General features: G+C 36.4%; 1 protein-coding gene across 1 annotated transcript in view; it reads left to right on the top strand.

Moving 5' to 3' along the window:
- Positions 1 to 17,988, top strand: part of GABRA1 (gamma-aminobutyric acid type A receptor alpha1 subunit) — a 48,005-nt gene extending 30,017 nt beyond the window's left edge. The window contains exons 6-8 of the mRNA XM_026660848.1: positions 4,020 to 4,172; positions 9,262 to 9,464; positions 17,680 to 17,988. Coding sequence (XP_026516633.1) covers positions 4,020 to 4,172; positions 9,262 to 9,464; positions 17,680 to 17,988 — 665 coding nt within the window. The remainder of the gene's footprint in view (positions 1 to 4,019; positions 4,173 to 9,261; positions 9,465 to 17,679) is intronic.
- Positions 17,989 to 21,511: the final 3,523 nt, after the last annotated feature.

Genomic DNA, 21,511 nt, shown 5'->3' with positions numbered 1-21,511 from the left:
TAAGTGGAACCTTTTCTCCATGGCACTTGCCCTAAGCAAAAACTACTGCAGCTCAAACATGGTTAATAATCAAATATTGTTTTTGCTTTCTACTCCACTCAGTTATGGGAACACTACCATCTCCCTGAAATATAAACTTGGAAGTTACTGCAGTAATTGTTCTTCTCAGTTATGGAAAGCCCAGCAAAATCCCTCTGCATATTCCCTGACCTCCAAAAGGTCCCAGTATCAAGGTGTAAGATAAGTTTAATAAGAAGTATACAAATTCTTCCCCACTTTTAAAGTTGTCTGAGATGAATGCTCTGTTAACACAAAGGCAAAAGGCTGAAGTCTCTTGGTGATACCTCCTGTATATAATCTCCATTTGGAGTTTCCAGAACCACTATTAGACAAAAGAAGAGCTTGGTTGCCTAGGAGTTTTTGAGATCTTTTGAAGAAGCCACCAAAGTCTTGCAGAGTTTTTTGATGTGTACTCATGAGGTTTGGGTTTGCCAAAAATTCCACGCATAAACAGGTGGCTGCCTTCTACATGTATCCCTCCTAGTTTCCAAAGTTTATTGGGAGTTGGGGCACTACAAACATTCTCCAAGGTATAGGATTTTTAATTGGACCAATCCACCTGATTCTCTCTCTTCTTTTCTGCCACTGTCATAGCCACTACTTCGTGCCCTCATTTTCAGATCTAGAGCAGGGTGGTAGTTACTTCCATACTGTTTATAGAAAGGGGTTTGCATATGCCACCCCTAGTATGACTAAAATATCTTTTCAGTGTTCTGACTATTGTATGGTGGCAAGGGAAGAATCTGACCTAAGCATATCCTTTGCTTTGCGTGTAGCTGTCACTACTACACTGATTTAGCAAATGTTATTTATAAATAACTATTATTGCTGCTACTAGTATGTTTAATGAAAGAGGAGTCACTGAAACCTTTTTCATTTTTGATATGCATGTGAAACTATTGTCACTCCCCAATAATCATTCCATTTCTTTTTGATGTAGCAAGTCTTTAAAATGTCCTTTATTTTCTGTAAGATTTGGTGAAAAAAACCCAAACAGATGCTTAAAGGACGCGTACAAATCTCCATTTACATGGAAATTATTTTGACACCTTAAAAATATTGTTTTGCAGTGAAAATCAGCAGTATATGTGCTCAATAACAGTTATATTCTTATTTCTTTATGCTCCATGCATTTGCTGAGAGGACACTTTTCTAAATGAGATTTTATTTCTAATTAGTTATACTGTATAAATATTACTGTTGTGGTTTAAAGGCCAGAAACTGGAAGATTTCTACCTACAACTATAAGAAAATATAAAATGATGGCTAATAATTTGTCCCTAACTCAAACCACCTGTTCCTTGGTATTACAGCACACACCTAGCTTTATATTCTGTTTTGGAACCCAGGATCATTTAAAAAAGTAAACACAGAAAATAGGGTAATAGCTCTGAAATAGCTGTTATTGACTAACTGTCATGTTCCCCAGTAGAGCTATGTTGATTTATCCCAGCTAAATATCTGAACTTTGATTGCTAAAGATAAACCTCATAAATAAAGTTTGGGCTTGGATCGGGATCAAACCTGCACTTGGATTTAGGGTTTTGTCTTGGCCCATTTTTGAAAAAGCAGCCAGCAGCAAAATTCTGAACAAGACATGAATTCTCAGAGTCTGGAGGTATTCAGATGTGGTGGTCTGGTTCAAGCACAACTCTAGTTAAGACTGTTTTAACCCTCATGTAATAAGTAAAATGAAAAACAAAAGGCCCATTTATAAAATAGATATTATTTATCCAAAGGACTGCAAAGGTTCCAAATCAGAGTTTTAAAAACATGTTAAAAATTAAATAAAACAATATGAATAGGACATAGTGCACTATATGAACCGATAGTCTATCGGACGTCTTTTAAATCAATGGGATTTAAGCACATGCTTAGATTAAAGAATCAGGGGCTAAAACTGGTCAAATATATTTTTGATAACTTATGAACAGTCTTTTTCCTATAAAAATGTTGGCCTAAAGGGAAGCATATGGCTGAGTTATAAACTTCTGAAAACGTAAAATTATAGCGGAATGACTGACAATGTCAGTAGACAGTAGTCAGTAGTTGTAGTGGAGACCCTATACATTTCAGTGAAAGAAAGTCTGCAACATACAAGAAGCTAGATGTACAGAGAATAGCAAATGAGCAGCACACTTCCCACCGTTAAATCAACCTCTCTCAAAGGGCTGCTGTCTTTTAATAATTAACTACAGTCCATTGATAGTTTAGATGCATTCAGAGTTAATGAAAAGGATTTTATCTTGTAACTTAATAGCAGGCATTACTGTCAGTCTGTGTGGTCATCTGCAATATGTCACTTACAGTGTTACCTTTGGCTAGCTCAAAGCAGCTACAGTATTTACCAAGCCCACATTAATCCCAGTCTTTTTAATTTCCTTTATGCTTGGAATCTTGTTCTCATTTTTCACAGGTCAAAAAATACTTTGATAATTTAAGCAGCCAAATAAAGCTACAGAGTACTATGATGTGTTAACTCTCTGTCCTTCTTAGCTTGTACTCCACAAGCAATGAATTAATGCTTACATACCATTTTGATTATTCTGTATCTGATTACATTAAAATAGCTTCCCCCTGTCATATTTTAGATTAATTCTTCTTTACTGGCTTTACTAGCTATATTGGGCACCCTTCAAAAAACAGACACAGACAAAAAAGAAGATAAGTGGATGATAAAAAAGGAGGGTGAGGTCACACCAGTCATCTTACTTAGTTTTTACTTGAGTATAATGCTCCTGCCAGTCCTATTTTGGAGATGACTTTCTCTTCATATATCCTTTCCTCTACCACTCAGCTCATAATTGATTCTCTTTCCCCTCCTCTGCCATTGTCTTTTAATGTATATTCAAACATCTTAGGAGTATTGTCACATCTTATTTATAAGCTTCCCTCAGGGTTATATGTTGGGCAAGAATGTTCGCATGAATGTTCTTCTAGAATCTGAATTAGACAAAAAGGGCATTTGACATGCTTGGTGCATAAGCAGTCAATGTCTAGACACAGTTTTTCAATCCAATTTAGGATTTTCCTTTGCCAGTGCTATTGCCAGTTGTTTATATTTTAAAAGAGAATCACAGTAATTTCATGCGTCATCTCTTATTTAGGCAGAGGGTTTCATTCAGTTTCAAAGCCACATGTATCTTTTCTAAACTAATATCTATTTATTGTGAGTCAGTCTATACTGAACATAAAGTCACATCAATAGGTTTTCAAATCTTTGGGGAATATTGCTTTTCAAAATATTGCATTTTCAATAATGTCTGTAAATAACAGAGTGAAATTGAGGTATTTTTTGCTGTATTCTGGCAACTGAGATTTATAAAACCCACTGTATGGTGACAAATTCCACAGGAATGCTGTTTCTCTATGTTTCTGCAACATCCCAAAAAGTTAGTTATGGACAGAATTCTGTCCTAATTCATCCATCAGCCATTTACTTTAAGGGAGAGTATTACTAGTGAAAGGTACTGAATTAATAGAATTAGAATGTTAGCCTTTTATCTTCAGAACAGATATAGCACAGGTAATGACAATGCAAACATAAATAAACTGGACTAATCCTTGTGTCCTAAGCCTGATCTGGATGAACCACATCTAACCATCAGTCACCAGGGTTCATTTAACCTTTGGACATTGTGTTCAAGGGTATTGGTTATGATAGTTTTCTGATTTATGATGACTAAGGTCCCCATTTCACAAAGGACACTGAATCAGTTAAAATTAAGTTTTATTCACTACCCAGCTGGGCTGAATTTGAGATGAAAGGCCCCTGCACCATCAATTTGTTATTAAAAAATTTCTTCAGACCTAAACCAAACTTGTCTCAAACAAAATTTTTAATAACAGTGGACAGAAATGATGAAGAAATTGTTACTCATGCAAAAACTTGGGACACAGATTCTAATCTGTGCATATGGGAAAGGGTCTCACTGTCTTTTATTTTTATTGGTTTCTAGGGGAGTACGTTGTTATGACTACCCACTTCCATTTGAAGAGAAAGATTGGTTACTTTGTCATTCAGACATATCTACCATGCATCATGACAGTGATTCTGTCCCAGGTGTCCTTCTGGCTTAACAGAGAATCTGTTCCAGCAAGAACTGTATTTGGTAAGTGAAACATAAAAAATCAAACCAAAACAAAAACAAAAAAAACTCGCCAGGGTCATATGCTACTTATAGAAAAGCACCCAAGTGACATTGGAGAACTGGATAAGAAATATGCTTTGCTTTGAAGATATTGCAACAGATGATTTTTTAAAAGGTCCAAACTATTTAATTTATTAAAAAGGATGAATAGTAAAATGCTATATATCAAAAACAAAAATGAAAAATAATGACATTATGCTAATCTGGAGTCAGAGCTGAACATCTTGGCCTATCTTGATTTATATAAAAAACGAAAAGGAATATTCAAAGGGTTTAGCTTATATGCATCTTAATATTACTAAATGTAAATGTATACATCTAGGAACAAAGACTGTAGGCCATACTTAAAAGATGGTGGACTCTATCCTGGGAAGCTGTAATTCTGAACAAGATTTGGAGGTCATGGTGGATAATCAGCTGAAAATGGGTGTGATGTTGTGGCCTAAAGAGCTAATGTGATCCTGGAATGCATAAACAGGGGAATCTTGAGTAGGAGTAGAGAGGTTATTTTACTTCAGTATTTAACAGTGGTGCAACCACTGCTTTAATACTGTGTTCAGTTCTGGTGCTCACAATTCAAGAAGGATGTTGATAAATTGGAGAAAATTCAAAGAAGAGCCATGAAAATGATAAAGGGATTAGAAAACATGCCTTATAGATGTAATCAAGTCACCCCTTCACCTTCTGTTTGTTAAGTTATATAGCTTGAGCTTCTTGAGTCTATCAGTATAAGTAGCTACATGAGGAACATATTTTTAATAAAGGGCTCTTCAGTGTATCAGAGAAAAAGTATAAAACAATCCAATGGCTGGAAGTTGAAGCTAGACAAATTCAGACTGGAAATAAGGTACAAATATTTAACATGTAGGGTAATTAACTATTGAAACAATTTACCAAGGGCTATGGTGGATTCTCCATCACTGACAATTTTTAAACTGTTTTTCTAGCAGAAGTGCTTTAGGAATTATTTTGGGGGAAGTTCTATGGCCTGTGTTATACAGAAGCTCATACTAGATTATCATAATGGTCCCTTCTAGCCGTATCATCTATGAATTATGTAATGTGCAGACAAAGTTTAGATGTTAGCTGTCACACTAGGAGAAAGTGTGCATTGACTGTTTCTCATAAAGCAAAATGGGTAATACAGCTTTTGCCTTGGATTTTCAAAGGGAATTTAGTCAAAGGGAGTTGTTCACCAGATGTTCTTGCCCCAGTGGAAACTCCCAGCTTTAATAACTCTGTGGGTTGATCTCATCTGCAAGCTCGTCAAATACTGTTGTGGCCCAATGCTGCTATGGAAATCAGTGACAAAATTCCTATTGTCTTCTCTCTGAGTAGGATTCAGGCAGGGATGAATGCAAGGGACTAAGATGATATAGTTCACACCTGCTTTTGACTCCCTGGGGTTTTTGCTATTACATTCTAGTACACATTTTTTTTAATTAGAAAGAAACAGCTAGAATATTCTCTGGGGCTTTTGTTTAACCTATTTCACATCCAAAATCAAGATAGACAGACAGACAGAAAGACAAGATGGGTGAGGTAATATCTTTTATTGGACCAACTTCTGTTCATGCAAGAAACAAGCATTTGAGCTCCACAGAGTTCTTCTTCAGGTCTTCTCCAATATTGCAAACAAATAGATAGATAGATCTAACAACAAGCATTTGATTAAAGAAAAAGGGAGGTGAGAGTTCTCCAATATGCTCCAGCTCCTTTTGTGCTGCTCAAGCTATAATTGGCTAGTTGAGAATGCCTCTGGCAGGAGTGGAAGGGCATAAATGCAGCAGACCTTGTCTCTGCCCCAACAGCTCCCCCTCAGCGCAGTGCAAGAGCATGACAAAGAAGGGGCTCCAAAGGACATGTGGAGGTTAGTCGCAGGAGGAACTCTGCCTTTTAATGTTGGCAAAGGAAAGCTGGAGATCTATAACCAAATTCAGAGGTCAGTCCAAGGGCCTGGTCCTGAGAAGCACCTGCAATTCCTGCTGGCTTATACCTATTTTCACCTACCTCTCAAAATATCCCCCTGTAAGTTGCTTTTCTGCTCCAGCCCACTTTCCCAATGCCTCTTCAGGTGAATCACACCAGCTTAGACATCCTTAGATTCAGAGAGCTAAATGCTCACATGGGGTGTAAGCTCCATGTTGGTAAGTAGATATGAATGTAGAGAAGTCCCTAAACAAAGTATAGGAGTATTGGAGAGTGTAATTGAGTCTAATTTATATAAAAGGGGACCCACAAACTGCTATGAAATGCAACAGATTCAAATCCTTTAAACTCACTTCTGAAATTGGTATCAAAAGTCTAATCTTGGCAATTTTGTCACAGAGTAGATTGGGCCCCTTAAAAAGGCATACATTCAAAGATTGTTATGTATGTATTTAAAAAAAGAAATGAAACCTCATTTTCTTCCATTTCGCTTTCTTTTTTTTTACTGTTGGCAATAGCAAGTTGCTGGTTCATGACGCTGTAGTTATGGTTGGCCATAAATGGGGTACCAAATTACCCCATGTATCAAAAAAATAACATACAATACTCTATATTATTCAGGCAGCTGTTTTTAAAGCCTTACGACACCCCTTCAAGAATGTAAACATTTTAAAAGTTTTCTGTTCAGAATACAATTATTTTGTTGACTACTTGTGGTTTTTTTTACATATGTTTGAACAAAGTCTAGAATTCGGTTGCTATTTTTTTAATCTCCTAACTTCACTGAAGAAAAAAGATGTCTCTGAATACTTCACCTGGGCATATTCATACATGCATCCACATAGAAAAGCACAGCATATATAGATTTATAGCCCTCTTTCAGCACTATAAATAAAAACACAAATTATAGCATAGCAGGATTTACTGTACAAGAGCAACAAAAAAATCATTAGTTATAAGTGGAAAAAGACCTTATACATTCCCCTAAGGAACAAAAACCACATCATCATTAAGTACCCATAATTCAAGATATTGTCATTGATATCTAAATATATTTTTAATTATCTGGCCCTCTTAGATCTCTGCATATTTTCATTAGTGCTCAGTACAGTGGTTATAAACTGTAACAGTGATTTAATACATGAAATTGTCTGCAGTTGTCAAGGTAACTTGCGAACATGTGATTTGATGTAAATGTCTAGCTTGCACTTGCAAAAATCTGTAGGCAATGTGATAGCAATGTAATCCTCCTACTGTCAGTAAAAACTCCATGGCTAGTTAAAGAAACAAATGTTCTTCCAGCAGGTATGAAGCTCTGCTACTAGAAATGCAAATTACATTGCCGTGGGTCTTACTTAACCTCTTTACTGTTGCCAGAGCATCACTGTGTAATGGCAGAGAAACCTGTACAAAACATCAGTTCAAATAAATGCAATATCATAACATGCAGCTTAGTCTATTTTGGGCTACACTGAAGGAGCATATTTTCCAAATATGTTTGCTACTTCATTCAGCCCCGAACAGGTTAATCAGCAATAAGAACAATTAACATCCTTTGTTTTTATGGGAAACATCTTATAGCACTGTAGCAATCTTATACAAATAAGGTGGAAAGTATCCAACATGCCTGCGTATGCCTCGCTGAACTTTGCATAATTTGGAGTTGTTTTATCTGCAATTATGACACGAAATGAAAGAATTGACAAGATGGAAAAAGACTTGCAACCATCCACATGATTACTAAAATGCTAAGTGAGAACAGGAACTGGGTCAGAAATTAACTCCTCCTCTAATTCTTTTGCTGGAAGAGGAAATTATGTTGGTCTATAAGTCCAGACAACAATAGGGCTGTGGTGACTTTCTTCTTCCTGTTTCATTCATGTTGGAGGGATGGTCATTAAGTCTGCTTTAAAAATAATAATTCTGAGATTTTATTCAATCACTTAATTTATTTACAATCTAAGAAAATAGTAAATCTAATCTCATGCTGTGGGACATAATGCACCCAGCTAAATTCCTTCCTGACCCTCAAAGTTAAACAGATTATGTTTCATTTTGTCTTCGTCTGAGGCATTGCTGCACTGGGTACCATCACAGGCAGGATGCACGACTACATGGACCAATGACTTCTTGTATATAGTGTATATATTCTGAGATATAGTGTCCAAACTCCTGCCTAGAAGAAACAAATATATCATGTAGTTTGTTAGATATTTAATATTACAGATGGTTCAGCAAAAGGAATGTGATATCAGTAACCCTGATAAACACATTTATTCCTCTTTCACTAAACTCACATTATTTTCCTTTCCACTGTTATCTGCTTAATTTCTAAGGGGTCCAACACTGAACTGACAACTACTTGATTATGGTCAATGCCAACAATACTCCTTAGTCATCCACTCAGGGCTGTTTCTTTTGGAGCAGCAATATCTCCAAAAGCACAAACCTCATTGTCTGGCTATGCCGAAAGAATGACAGGAGACATTAGATATGGGTTTAATCAGGCCTCAACTTTATTATTAGATGTCTGGGACTAACCCGGTGGATAAAATGTGCAGTGCAGGAGAAAACCCCCACAATTCACCGATGTGTGTGTGTGTGTGTGCTTTTTTCAGGCCCCCCGCCCCACCTTTCCATTCATGTCCCTCCAGCAGATCCACTGCTGGGACACTCCAATTCCAGCTAATTCCGGGGGGGGGAGGGGCTCACGGTGGCTGACCTTTTTAAACCCCTCATTCCTAGGTGGTGAGTGATCCACCACTCTGACTGCTTTTCCAGCAGTTTTACGTCTCCCCTCCTCCCCCAAGCCATAAAGCATTGCCCTCTTCTCCCAGCCAGCCAGACAACCCCCTCTACCCTCCCCCTGCGACTTAAAGTGCAGGGCGGTGACTTCCATATGTCAAAAGATCAAGATAAAGCACAATCCAGAAGGGTACCTCAAAGATTATTATTTCCACAGCAGAACCTGAAATTTGATACTCTTTGGTTGGGAAATATATTTCTAATAACAGAAGCCTGTGAAACTATTTTTCCTATTTTATTTGTGAATCCACATTGATAAGTAAAAGACAAAATACAGTAACTGATCTAACGTGACGCTGACATTTTTGCTTTACAGGAGTGACAACTGTTCTCACAATGACCACCTTGAGCATCAGTGCAAGAAATTCCCTTCCAAAGGTGGCCTATGCAACAGCTATGGATTGGTTTATAGCGGTGTGCTATGCATTTGTGTTTTCAGCACTCATCGAATTTGCAACAGTGAACTACTTCACAAAGAGAGGTTATGCATGGGATGGCAAAAGTGTTGTTCCTGAAAAGGTAACACCTTTACTAATAGATTTTATGATACATACATTCATATCTATTCATGGCATTTTTGCTGGATTCAGTCTGTGTGTTTTCCAATGGGACTTAGATAATCTACTGAAAGAGCCTCTTTACATGGCTATTGGGCATTTTCTGTTCAGGATCTGCTGGTCACACTATGTGTTGAAATCCCTTGTTGTATGCAAATGATTAGTATGGAGAGTGGTTACATTTTCATTTTTAGAGCACCACCAGGATGTTCAGCATTGTGTGGAAAAGAGAGGAAGACATGATCCCTGTCCCATGTCTTAAATCTGAAAGATACAAGTTGGCTGAGGCTAAAGCTGTGGCACGAAGGGAAAGCTCATACCGCAACACTCTCCACCCCCTTCCCTTCATGTCTTTATATGGCTCCCATCACTGTAGCACCACCCAGTTATTTAACAGTCTCTCTTTATTTTTCCTTTCCTTCACAGCCGGTAGTAGGAATAGATTGACTAGTTTATATGTTGTGTGTTTGAGTGAGAGACTCAGTGGATGTGTGCAGTGTCTGTGAGCCTGATGCAAAGCTCACTGAAGGCAGTGGATATCTTTTCCTTGATTTCCAAAGGCTATGGATCAGGACCAATTTGCAAGTTTGTGTGTAGGAGGAAATAGATTATGAAACTTACTCCACAAGGAATAAGAATGACCATGGACTTCAGAAACTAATGCAAAACACTTTTTTTAACTTAGTTTTCCCTCATCAAAGTCCAGCCCCTTTGAAAGCTCTGTCTGACACACGGAAAAGGCTTCCCTTATTTAATGATTATTCAATTGCTTCATTAGAATGTAGCTTTCATGGCAGAGCATGTTTTTGAAGGATAAGGGAGGTGATGTCTGAAGGATCTAGGTCTAATACCATGGAGACCTTTAACTATACACTATATTCAATGGGGAGCCAATGCAAAGAGTGGGGTACTGTGGTTGCTAAGTAGACAGACTACTGGGTTTTGTATCAGTTGGAGCTCATTCAGGGTGTTTCTTCATTTCTTAATATAAGTTGCACTGAGCAAGCCTAGAAGTCATGATTCTGTGGATCACCATGCACCTCATCTCTTTCTGAAAGTATGGGGTGCAATCTCTGCCAGTTATGGCTGGAAGCAGACATTTGTTGTTGTCATGGCTCTTTGGGCTCCCAGTAGCTGTGGGGAGTCTAACAGCAACCCAAGGTTGCAGATGGACTTGAACTGGAGGCAGATGCCCTCAGTAATGGGGATGTAATAGAGGAGAAAAGTTCTTTGAAGCATTTGTCTCCTCTATTACATCCCCAATTTTGAGGGCATCTGAGTTATACCAGCTGAGGATATGGCATGGTATGTATAAGTTTGCTATAAAAGATACACAGAGTGGGTATTTTCTGCAGGCACTTGAATACTCTGGTTGCTTAATATGTAAGTTCAATAACATGATGGAGAAGACTGAGCATTGTGGGACCCAGCAGGCAAGGTTTTGCAGGGGGTGCATCTCAGACTTAAAGGTCAGATTGTCTGCCATCAGCAATAGCTGAACTACAAAAGGAATCTCAGACTAGACTCCACAAGAATGGAAGTTACCTATTAGCAAATATATCCCGTCCTTTTCTGTGGAAATCAGAATCCATTCGTGGGGCTTTATGATCCAATAAATAGCAACGAGAACAAAGTGAAACCTTTTCATTATTATTTCTTCAGGATTCTTCACTCCAAGCACCCCATATTAACAAAAGTGAAAAAAAAAATATGTGTAGATGATGCAAGGTATGCATGGACCATGTTTAGTAAATAACCCATTTCATGCAATGTACAATTATACAAAACCAAGGGCGATAGAAGCGACAGTGACAACTATAGAAGTATCTTCCTGTTGAACATCGTCAGAAAAGTTGTCACTTGCATTGTGCTCCCTAGGCTGCAATCTCTAGGTGAAAGAATCTATCCTAAAAGTCGATGTGGTTTTCACTCAGAACACTCCACCATTTATATGATATTTTTGGTTAAGCAACTGCAAGAGAAGTGTAGAGAAAAATGAATGCCACTCTACATAGCCTTCATCGATCTGATGAAGGCCTTGGATATGTTCAACAGACAGGACCTTTTTATGGTTCTGAAGAAAGTGGATTGTTCCCCCATATTTTTGAATGTTCATTCCTTACATCAAGGTCTGAGGGCAATTGTGGTGTATGAAAACAAAGAATAAAATGGTTTTGACATTAACAACGGCATGAAATAGGGGTGTATTTTGCCTCCTATGTTCTTTAACATCTACTTTTCATTACGGCTTCTTCATGCATTTAAGGACAGCAATGATGGCATTTATCAACATTGCAAGATTTAGAGTGAAAACCAAGATTCTGAGAGATTTCCTGTTTGCGGATGATGCGGTCTTGGTTGCCCATAGTGAATCTTCTTTGCAAAATCTCTTGGGTAAATTTCATGCATCATGCAGGAGCTTCAGGTTGACAATTAGTTTCAAGACTGTGATCATGTACCAAAGATTTACCCACTCTGGAGGGTAAATCTCTTGGTGTTGTCAACAGCTTTTGCTACTTGGGTTCTAAAATCGTCAGAAATTTTGACCTTCAGAGTGAATTAATAGAACTGGAAAAGCAGCTAAGTATTTCAGGCTTACAGAAATGTGCATGGAATAACACCAAACTATCAACTAAGATCAAAGATGCAAATCTATGAAACTTGTGTGCTGTCATCCCTGCTTTGTGGTTCAGAAACCTGGACTACATATGCCAGGCATATCAGGAGACTGAATAGCTTCCACATGAGATGCCTGCATAAGATCCTGAAAATAAAGTGGGGAAGCACATTACCAAACACAGAGATGCTGGAATGCACAGGATTGACACACTTAGAAACCACTGCCAAGAAGAGGTGGTTGCAATGGCTCATTCATGGCAGGTGAATGGTAGGAGACCGTATCTCCAAGAATATTTTCAACAGTGAGATTTAGGACAGCTCTAGAAAGCAGGGTTGCCCTTTATGGCAGTACCACAATGTGTGTAAACTGATATGAAGTCATTCAATATCAATGTGGAAAGCTGGGAGGAGTGCAGGATCCCTTCCAATTTAGAGGGAGTATCTGAGTAGGTGCAGCTCAACATGAAGTGGCTTTGATCCAGAGGATGGAAGCAAAGTGAGAAAGAAGAAAGTAGCATACTGTAATCATGGATTCTAACTCAGACAACGTATGAATCTGTAAAATATGTAACAAGCTGTGTCACTCTTGAATTGGACTTGTCAGCCATAAGTGGATTCATCAGGCACCTGATTAGACCTCTTACACGTACACCATGATCCAGTTTGGATTGACGGTTGCCAATATATTTCATGCCTGGTTCTTGCCTATTCTACACATGATATTTTCTCATAATACAATGGAATATTCAATGAAGTTGTAAGACAACAGATTTACTAGTGATATTAGGAAATACTAATACTTTTTTTAACATCATGAGTAATTAACCTGGGTAATTCATTGACACAAAGTGATACTGAATTCAAAACAAGTATTAAGCATATACGTGTATGTTGGGCCTGATCCAAAGGCTATTGAAATCAATGGAAAGGCTCCCACTAATTTAGATGGGCTTGGGATGGGGCCCAATGTGAACATTCAGAATTATATTAGTTAGTATTTTAAAGACATATATAAACCCTTATACTTCAGAGTGGAAGCCACACACTAATGGAGAGGTTTTTGAAGAAGCTTCCCCTATAGACAGTTTAATCCATAATTGTCCACTATGGGTTTTGGTTTTTTTGCAGCTCCCTCTCAGAGATAGGATAGTGGACCACTTTTCTGATTCGATATGGCAATTCTTACATTCCATACAGTAGCTTCCATAAATTTGTTATCAAATATTGAAGTTTTTTTGAGAGAACAATAAAATCTCTCTAATTTACATAGGCAAAATAGAAATTTCCTGATTTCATCTTGTACATATCACTGATCCTATTTTAATCTAATAGCTTTCGTACACATTGACTATTATCCCTTTTGTTTATTCAAACATATTTCTGATACATTTCCAGTGCTTACCACCAAGGCATCTGCTGGAAAATATGTAACATGTCATTACATGTGTTATTTAAGAAATCTGCTTTTAAATGGCTCTTACTACAAAATTCCCTTGATTTAAGTCCTCTCCTCTGCACTGAAGAGACACTTACTTCAAGCCTTAATATGAGACAATGAGCATTGGAAGAAATATAGCTATTTTATATGAAATTTAAACATTAACTAAAGGATTTAGAATGAATTATGTAAAATGTTCACATATGAGAACTGAAGATAGTGTTGCAAAACCGAAATCTTTCCAGCATTATTAGTAGAGCTGAATGAATATTGGGGGAGGGAGAGGAGGAGGGCGGGAATCCATGAACATCCATTCACATTTTTAAAAGAATTTTTATTTGAGTGGTTGTGGTCATATTTGCTGTTTGTTTAGTACTGAAACTTCAGTAGAGTGAATATTTGGGAAAAAACAATATTAAGCTTCAGTTCTTGAATATGCAAAAAAAAAAAAAAATCAAAATGTGTAGTTGAAGGCAATATTAATAAATCATGCTATTTTGGTTAGTTGTGTAAGTCATACAATCAGAGAATAGAAATAAAACCATGTTACTTTTGTAACTAATAACTAACATAACAAGTAAATATTTACAAAAAACTGTATGCAAATGATTTGCATAATTATTTGCTGAAGAATATTTCTAAATTAAGTCAAATAATGACTACATTTTTCTTTGCAACATATTTGCTCAGCTCGCCTTATTAATTATACTCGCAAGTTCATTATAGTTCCTTTTAAGGGTAATATAAAAATACATTTTAGTGGAGATCCAGTTGCACTGAAATTCTGAAATCTTGTCTGTTCAGTGTAGCAAATAGACTTTTTCATATGCCAATGATACTGGTGTCCTAAGTAATCAAGATTTATGAAATGATAACCCTAAATCATATATTCCATTTGATGTGGGACTAAATTAAACATTAAAAATCCCATAAAACACAATATTCAAGAATTGTTTAAAAATATTAAAGACTGTATGGTCTTGTGTTCCCTAGAAGTTAAGAATCCCCCTATATTCTTTCATATTAACATACCAAAGATATTCTCTGTACACCGTGTACTGAATTAGCTGTCACGAATACTAAGGAAAAGGCAAAGTCAAGTAAGGCAAACTCGTGATGGACAGAAGTTCATAATCTAATATCACTCTGGGCTCTGATTAGATGTGATATTACCTTTTCCTAAACTTCAATGTGACATAAAATATCGAGATACTTACTGGAGTTAGGCTTTGCCTAGCTCAGATTCTTCATAAAATGTAAAACTACAAAATGGCTGTTCTATTAGGTTTCTGTGAAAGAGTTATTCGTTTAGCTGGATTTATTACTGCTTTCTAGAATACTAGGGCTGTTTCTGTCCTGAGCAAGTGTGAAAAAGTGAAAAAAAGAAAACTTTGTAATATGAGAGCTGAAGCTGCTGATGGATGAATGACCAAAGGACTCCCTGATTTTGACTTTTCTTTCTTTTTGAATTAACTGTTTTTCAGCTATTTATTCCATCTATTAGGTGGAAATAATCTGGGACATCTATGCTGAAGGGAATTTGAAGGCTCTTCCTCAATCTCAAGGATATGTGTTGCCTTACGATTTTGGAGAAGAGGGACCTTAAACAAATTTAAAAAGATTTGGTCTAATTTCTTAGAAATCTTTTATTAGTTTCTCATGGAGGGAAAATGAGAAATGACTCTCCTTTCTCCTCCTTACCCCCCCCCCTTTCCTTTCCCTCTGTTTGCATACATTTTTGTTTTTTCTTTTTCTGTTCTCCCCTTATTTTTTGGGGAAAAAATAAATAAAATATAAATAAAAATAAATATATACTGAATTATATTAGCTTATAGAATTAAAACAATGTGTTAAAGGTTCTTTTTTATCTATACTTCCTTTTTACTGTTCCAGGAACACAGGATCAGATTTTTGGCATCTGCCCCATTATCAGTTTCAGACACAGTTTAGAGCCCTTCTGAGCCATAGGAGTTGTTTCCATATAGTCAGGGATAGCTGAAACACAGTACAATAGTACTTCTTTCATGCTTCCTTTCCCTTCCACTCAACCTATGCTCTGACTTTTTCCTATATAGGAGTACTTGTGGCCCTTAGAGACTAACAAATTTATTTGAGCATTAAGTTTTCGTGGGCTACAGCCCACTTCTTCGGATGCATAGAATGGAACATATATTGAGGAGATATATATACACATACAGAGAGCATGAAAGGTGGGAGTTGTCTTACCAACTCTGAGAGGCCAATTAAGTAAGAGAAAAAAAAAACTTTTGAAGTGATAATCAAGATAGCCCAGTACAGACAGTTTGATAAGAAGTGTGAGAGTACTTACATGGGGAGATAGATTCAATGTTTGTAATGGCTCAGCCATTCCCAGTCTCTATTCAAACCTAAGTTGATTGTATCTAATTTGCATATCAATTCCAGCTCAGCAGTTTCTCCTTGGAGTCTTGTTTTTGAAGCTTTTCTGTTGCAAAATTGCCACCCGCAGGTCTGTCATTGAATGACCAAACAGGTTAAAGTGTTCTCATGTTATGATTCCTGATGTAAGATTTGTGTCCATTAATTCTTTTGCGTAGAGACTGTCCGGTTTGGCCAATGTACATGGCAGAGGGGCATTGCTGGCACATGATGGCATATATCACATTGCAGGTGAATGAGCCCCTGATGGTGTGGCTGATGTGATTAGGCTATGATGATGTCACTTGAATAGATATGTGGACAGAGTCGGCATTGGGCTTTGTTGCAAGGATAGGTTCCTGGGTCAGTGTTTTTGTTCAGTGGTGTGTGGTTGCTGGTGAGTATTTGCTTCAGGTTGGGGGGTTGTCTGTAAGCGAGGACAGGTCTGTCTCTAAGGTGCCACAAGTACTCCTGTTCTTTTTGCAGATACAGACTAACATGGCTGCTCCTCTGAAACTTGTTCCTATATAGAAGCTATGGTAGGGAGTAGGACTGCCTACAGCTTTTTGCCAGCTGAGATTACCATATGCCAGATGATTTCAAGCCAGTTAAAAGGCTTTAAGACAAATTTAAATGATCAGAGTGGCACAATGCCTGATCAAGGATCAGGATCACATCCAGTATGCTTAATATAACTCAGTCACTTTCTATTGAGCTATTAGCACTTTTTAAAATATCAGCTTTCTAGGATGTTCCATAAATTTCAATGCGATATATAGATATTTTTAAAAAGACTGGGGATATACAATTGTATAGCTCCCACACATTCTGAATGAAACTCCAACCACTGCAACTCAGCTAGTCCAGTGGTAACCTGCAAAAGGCATCATTAAGTCTCCAATATGTCCAAGCCCTTAAACACATGCTTAAGTTCCAAGTATTTTGCTGAATAGGGATCAATAAGCTGTTTGTTGTGTTCCTTTTAAATAGGCATTCTAATATGGAGATATATACACCTATCTCATAGAGCTGGAAAGGACCTTGAAAGGTCATTGAGTCCAGTCCCCTGCCTTTACTAGCAGAACCAAGTACTGTGCCTAACAGATTTTTTTTTATTTTTGCTCCCAATCCCTAAATGGCCCCCTCAAGGATTGAACTCACAACCCTGGGTTTAGCAGGCCAGTGCTCAAACCACTGAGCTCTCTCTCTCATGAAAATGATATGTATGATAAGTTGTGTTAGACCTCATAATACATTATTTATCATGGTATCTGAATGACAAATTTGGAAATAGTTTTATAATGGTGGCATCCTTGGTATCTCTCAAACTCAATATATTTGTTCTAGTCACAAAGCTCATTTGATTCAGAAGATAATGAACTATGTTTAGTTTGCTATTGTTTGATTAATATTGCAGATATTACAATACACTGCTTTGCTTACTATCAAAAATAGCATATCCTAAAATGTATCTGTTATTCTAAATGCTTTTGGGAATTAATTGGTTGATTTATTTCTAGGCAAAGTAATTAAATCGAGAGATTGTATCTTGTTCTTGAGTACAATGTTTTACGTAAATCACACATACACACCTAACATCTAGTTAGTCCAGTTTGAAGTATAATTTCAATATGTAGCAATAACACTGTATTATGGTACATTATCACAATATTAAGTATTGAAAATGTGGAGAGGAATAAAATTCATGTTTTTCTTTCCCCAGCCAAAGAAACTGAAGGATCCTCTCATTAAGAAAAATAACACATATACAGCAGCAGCAACAAGCTACACCCCTAATATTGCCAGAGACCCTGGGCTGGCTACCATTGCTAAAAGTGCAACAATAGAGCCCAAAGAAGTTAAACCAGAAACAAAACCACCAGAACCCAAGAAAACTTTTAACAGTGTCAGCAAAATTGATCGACTATCAAGAATAGCTTTCCCACTGCTTTTTGGAATCTTTAATTTAGTCTACTGGGCAACTTATTTAAACAGAGAGCCCCAGCTGAAAGCCCCAACTCCACATCAATAACCCTGTTAACTCATGTAGTTTTGTTCAGTCTTTTGCACTGGGGATTGCTTTCAGTTTGACACACAGTAATTCCCATTTGCTTCATTGCCTCTGTCTTAAAGAAAATGAAGGTTTCCTTATTTTAAAAAAAAGTATATATATATATTTAAAAAAAGTAACCCTGTATACTAGGGCCATAACAATGTGATGTGTACACCTGGGAACCATGATTCTGAAGAAGGGAGAGGAAAAGTTCAGTAATGAAAATGAATTCAAAACCATTTGTAGATAGCTTATTACTGAATGTCCCAACAAAGATACTGTACATGTATGTGAAATATTTTTATGCAAAATAATTGTGGGGGAAAATACTCTATGATGTTCATGTAGCACATACTGTAGTGTACTTATCATTTACAGAGCACTGTTTATGTTTTTTTTTCCCAAGGCTGTAACGCTTTCAATTTTGTCAAATTCCATGAGATACACTATGTTTCCAGCTCTTCTCCCCGCCCCCCATCCCTGGTCTTGTAATATTAAATGTTCTTTAAAGAAATGGAAGTCTGAATACTCTAGGAACAGTTTATCACTGTACAGCACATATGATTCAAGGGTAATGAATGCTTTAATCTGCTGTCTTGAGGCAGTCTTGTTCTAAGCATTAATTTGTCACTAAACTAGACATGAAATCAGTTGCACAATTAAGTGCAGAATTCAAATGCCCTTTACCCCATGTGTAATCAAACCAGTACCTGGATGCTTTTACAGGTAGCTTTTATTTATCAATATGTTTCAGAAAGAAAAAAAAAGTTTTGCAAGCTCTAGATATGTTGAATGTATTCTTTTATAAAACAGTACATTAAAAAGCTTTAGATTAAAATTTATGGATAGCAGAAAGACAAAATATAGTATTTAAATAATATGTGTAAATATGCAGCATGAGATTGTACTTTTTTTACTTTTTTAAAGTTGTGTTCTTAAAATATTGTGTAGGGTTCATCTATCTTAGCTCTTAATATGTTGTTAAATGCTAAAGGAAACATATTTAGAGCCTGCATTATAGAAGTCAGTGGTACTGAAAAGACTACAAAAGGAAAGAAAGAGCTTGGAGTTAATTTCATTTGTAAAGTGGTTAAGTGTACAGTAGTTTGCAATTTGACAATGCCATCCAATGTATACTATTAGATAAATGACTGGTCTGCTCAGGTCATGCATAAATACTAAAAAATGGAATATATTTAGTAGGTAAAACTGGTAAAATACTTGTTAAGACAGAAAAATCATCTGTATATTACTGCTATATTTGCTGATACATAACTGTTACAATAAGTGATGTAATATATGTAGCATTCAATACAAAATCATACACAAAAGAATGTACAGGAAAATAGATTTTATTGAGTAAACTTACTACATTTCATTTTTACTGTAGCAATATATTTGTAGGAACAATATGTAAGGGCTTTAAATACAAGATGTCCATTTTGCAGGGATGATATTCCCTTTAAAACAATTCTAGTTAGTTTCATTACTGCTGAGAACTTCTTAGAAATATAAATTTCAGGTAAGGATTTTTCAAAGAGATTGATGGATTTTTGCAAGCGTTAATTCAGAATCCACAAAATATGGTATTGAGTGAATTTAAAAACAATGCCACATGAACAGTCAGCAAATTAGTTAATGAGACGGTCAAGTTTCATAGTTATGTTTCAGGCAATGTTTTATAAACTCTTTCTCAATAAATCAAGAGGTTACCACTCACAATCTACAAAAAAAAAATCGATGTTTTATTTAGAAAAGAAGATTTTTTTAAACAATGCTTCATTGTCTAACATTTAGTCCTGTCTAAACTTGATGAGCTAATCTGATTGGAGTTTATTAAAGGGGATGTTTCATCTTCTGGTTCATGTGTAGATATATGTATAGAAAAAAATAAAATATGGCTCTTTAACTTCTGTGTACTTGTTTATCTTGTTATTTTTGGCGTTAATCTAGTGTGTTCATTTAGGGTATTTTATCTTCCTAGCTATTCATAGCTACCTTTTGGTCTGCATTTTGCACATTAGATGTGAATATTACTTAATTAGTCTGCTTTTTGCTATGCAATGATTGCATTATATCACCTCTTAGTTTGTTAGTCTATGTGAATAGTATTATACTGTATAAATTTGATTGCACAGTTTATCAAATATAAAGTATTCTCTATGTAGCTTTTTTACAGTGCTTTGCTAAACCATGTAATAATAGTAAGTCTTCCTTGAAAATAATGATACACTCTTATAGAGGACAGTTCCTGTTTACTCCTGGGATAATTTTAAAAAAGATGACATTGAATGTTTATTGCACCTCAGTGCAGTAATGTGGCAATAAAACCTAAATCTAATAGAGGTTGTTTATGGCAGAAGCATGTATTTGCTTTACAGAGTTTAGCAAAAGCTCTTTATTTTATGTCAGACTGTAATTCTATTATAATAATAAAGATAAAAATGTTCAATAATGAAAGTGAATGTTTTACTTTCTTTTGTTTTTTTAGTTATTGCTTTTTACTATATGTTGCATGAGAAACTGCTGTTCATCTCAGTTTCTGTGTATTCGGAAATGAATGACATTCTAATGTTTGTAAGTGTCTGCACAATGTTTTTCAAGGGACACAAGCAATATCAGAATAGTTCTGAAATATGATTTTACATTTTTTTAAAATAGTGTAGTCTACACAATGTTCATCCAACAAAGCAATAAAATGCACTAGATGAACAAGTGATTTAGGTTCGCTAATATGGTGATGGGTATGATACAGAGCCAAAATAGAATAGGACAGTGTCACAGTTAATTTTTTTAATAATTACTGTGATAGAATATGGATAGACTAACCAGATAAATAATATGGGAAACAAAACAAAACAAATGCAGGCGGTTTTAATACAGACCTCATGTTCTGGTAAAATAAAACAAAAAACAAACAAAAAACAAATAAAAAATGCAGATCCAATGGAGACTTTGGGCCAGATCCTCAGGTGGTGTAAATTAATGATCTTAATTTATTTTAACAGATTGTGTATAGGACATTCTAGTTAACAGTTATATAAGCCAAGTCCTGAAAACTTTGCTGAAGTCCTCATTATTACATACATGAGAAAAAAACAGGTATAGGAAAAGAAATTGCATAGAGTTTGAAACCCCAGAGGTTTTCTTGAATTCCTCTTGCAGGGGAAGCAAAGTCTTCACGATTTGCTCATCTGTGGGTGAAGGGAGATAAATCCATGGATTCCCTGGTATCCATGTGGATCTCAAGGTATCTGCAGGAGGAAAAAAGACATCGACATGTTGTTCTGCCCCACATAGTGACTGCCTGCTCCTGGAAGGATAGCTCTCATGGACTATTCTAACTGTGCTAGCCCCTGAATCCCCCGTAAGGGGAGTCCTTAATATGGAGCAGAAAGCAGAGTAAGCTAATGTGGCCTCCGATCATATTCATTTACTCTTTCTCCAGTGTATTTAGAGTTAGGGAAATCCAACTCAGCTCCCCATTGGTAGCCTATCTTCC

Source organism: Terrapene carolina, unplaced genomic scaffold, assembly GCF_002925995.2.
Source record: "Terrapene carolina triunguis isolate 2854851 unplaced genomic scaffold, T_m_triunguis-2.0 Scaffold838, whole genome shotgun sequence".
NCBI lineage: Eukaryota > Metazoa > Chordata > Testudines > Emydidae > Terrapene > Terrapene triunguis.
Note: the sequence above shows the minus strand (reverse complement) of the source record. Positions and strands in the feature narration are given on the sequence as shown.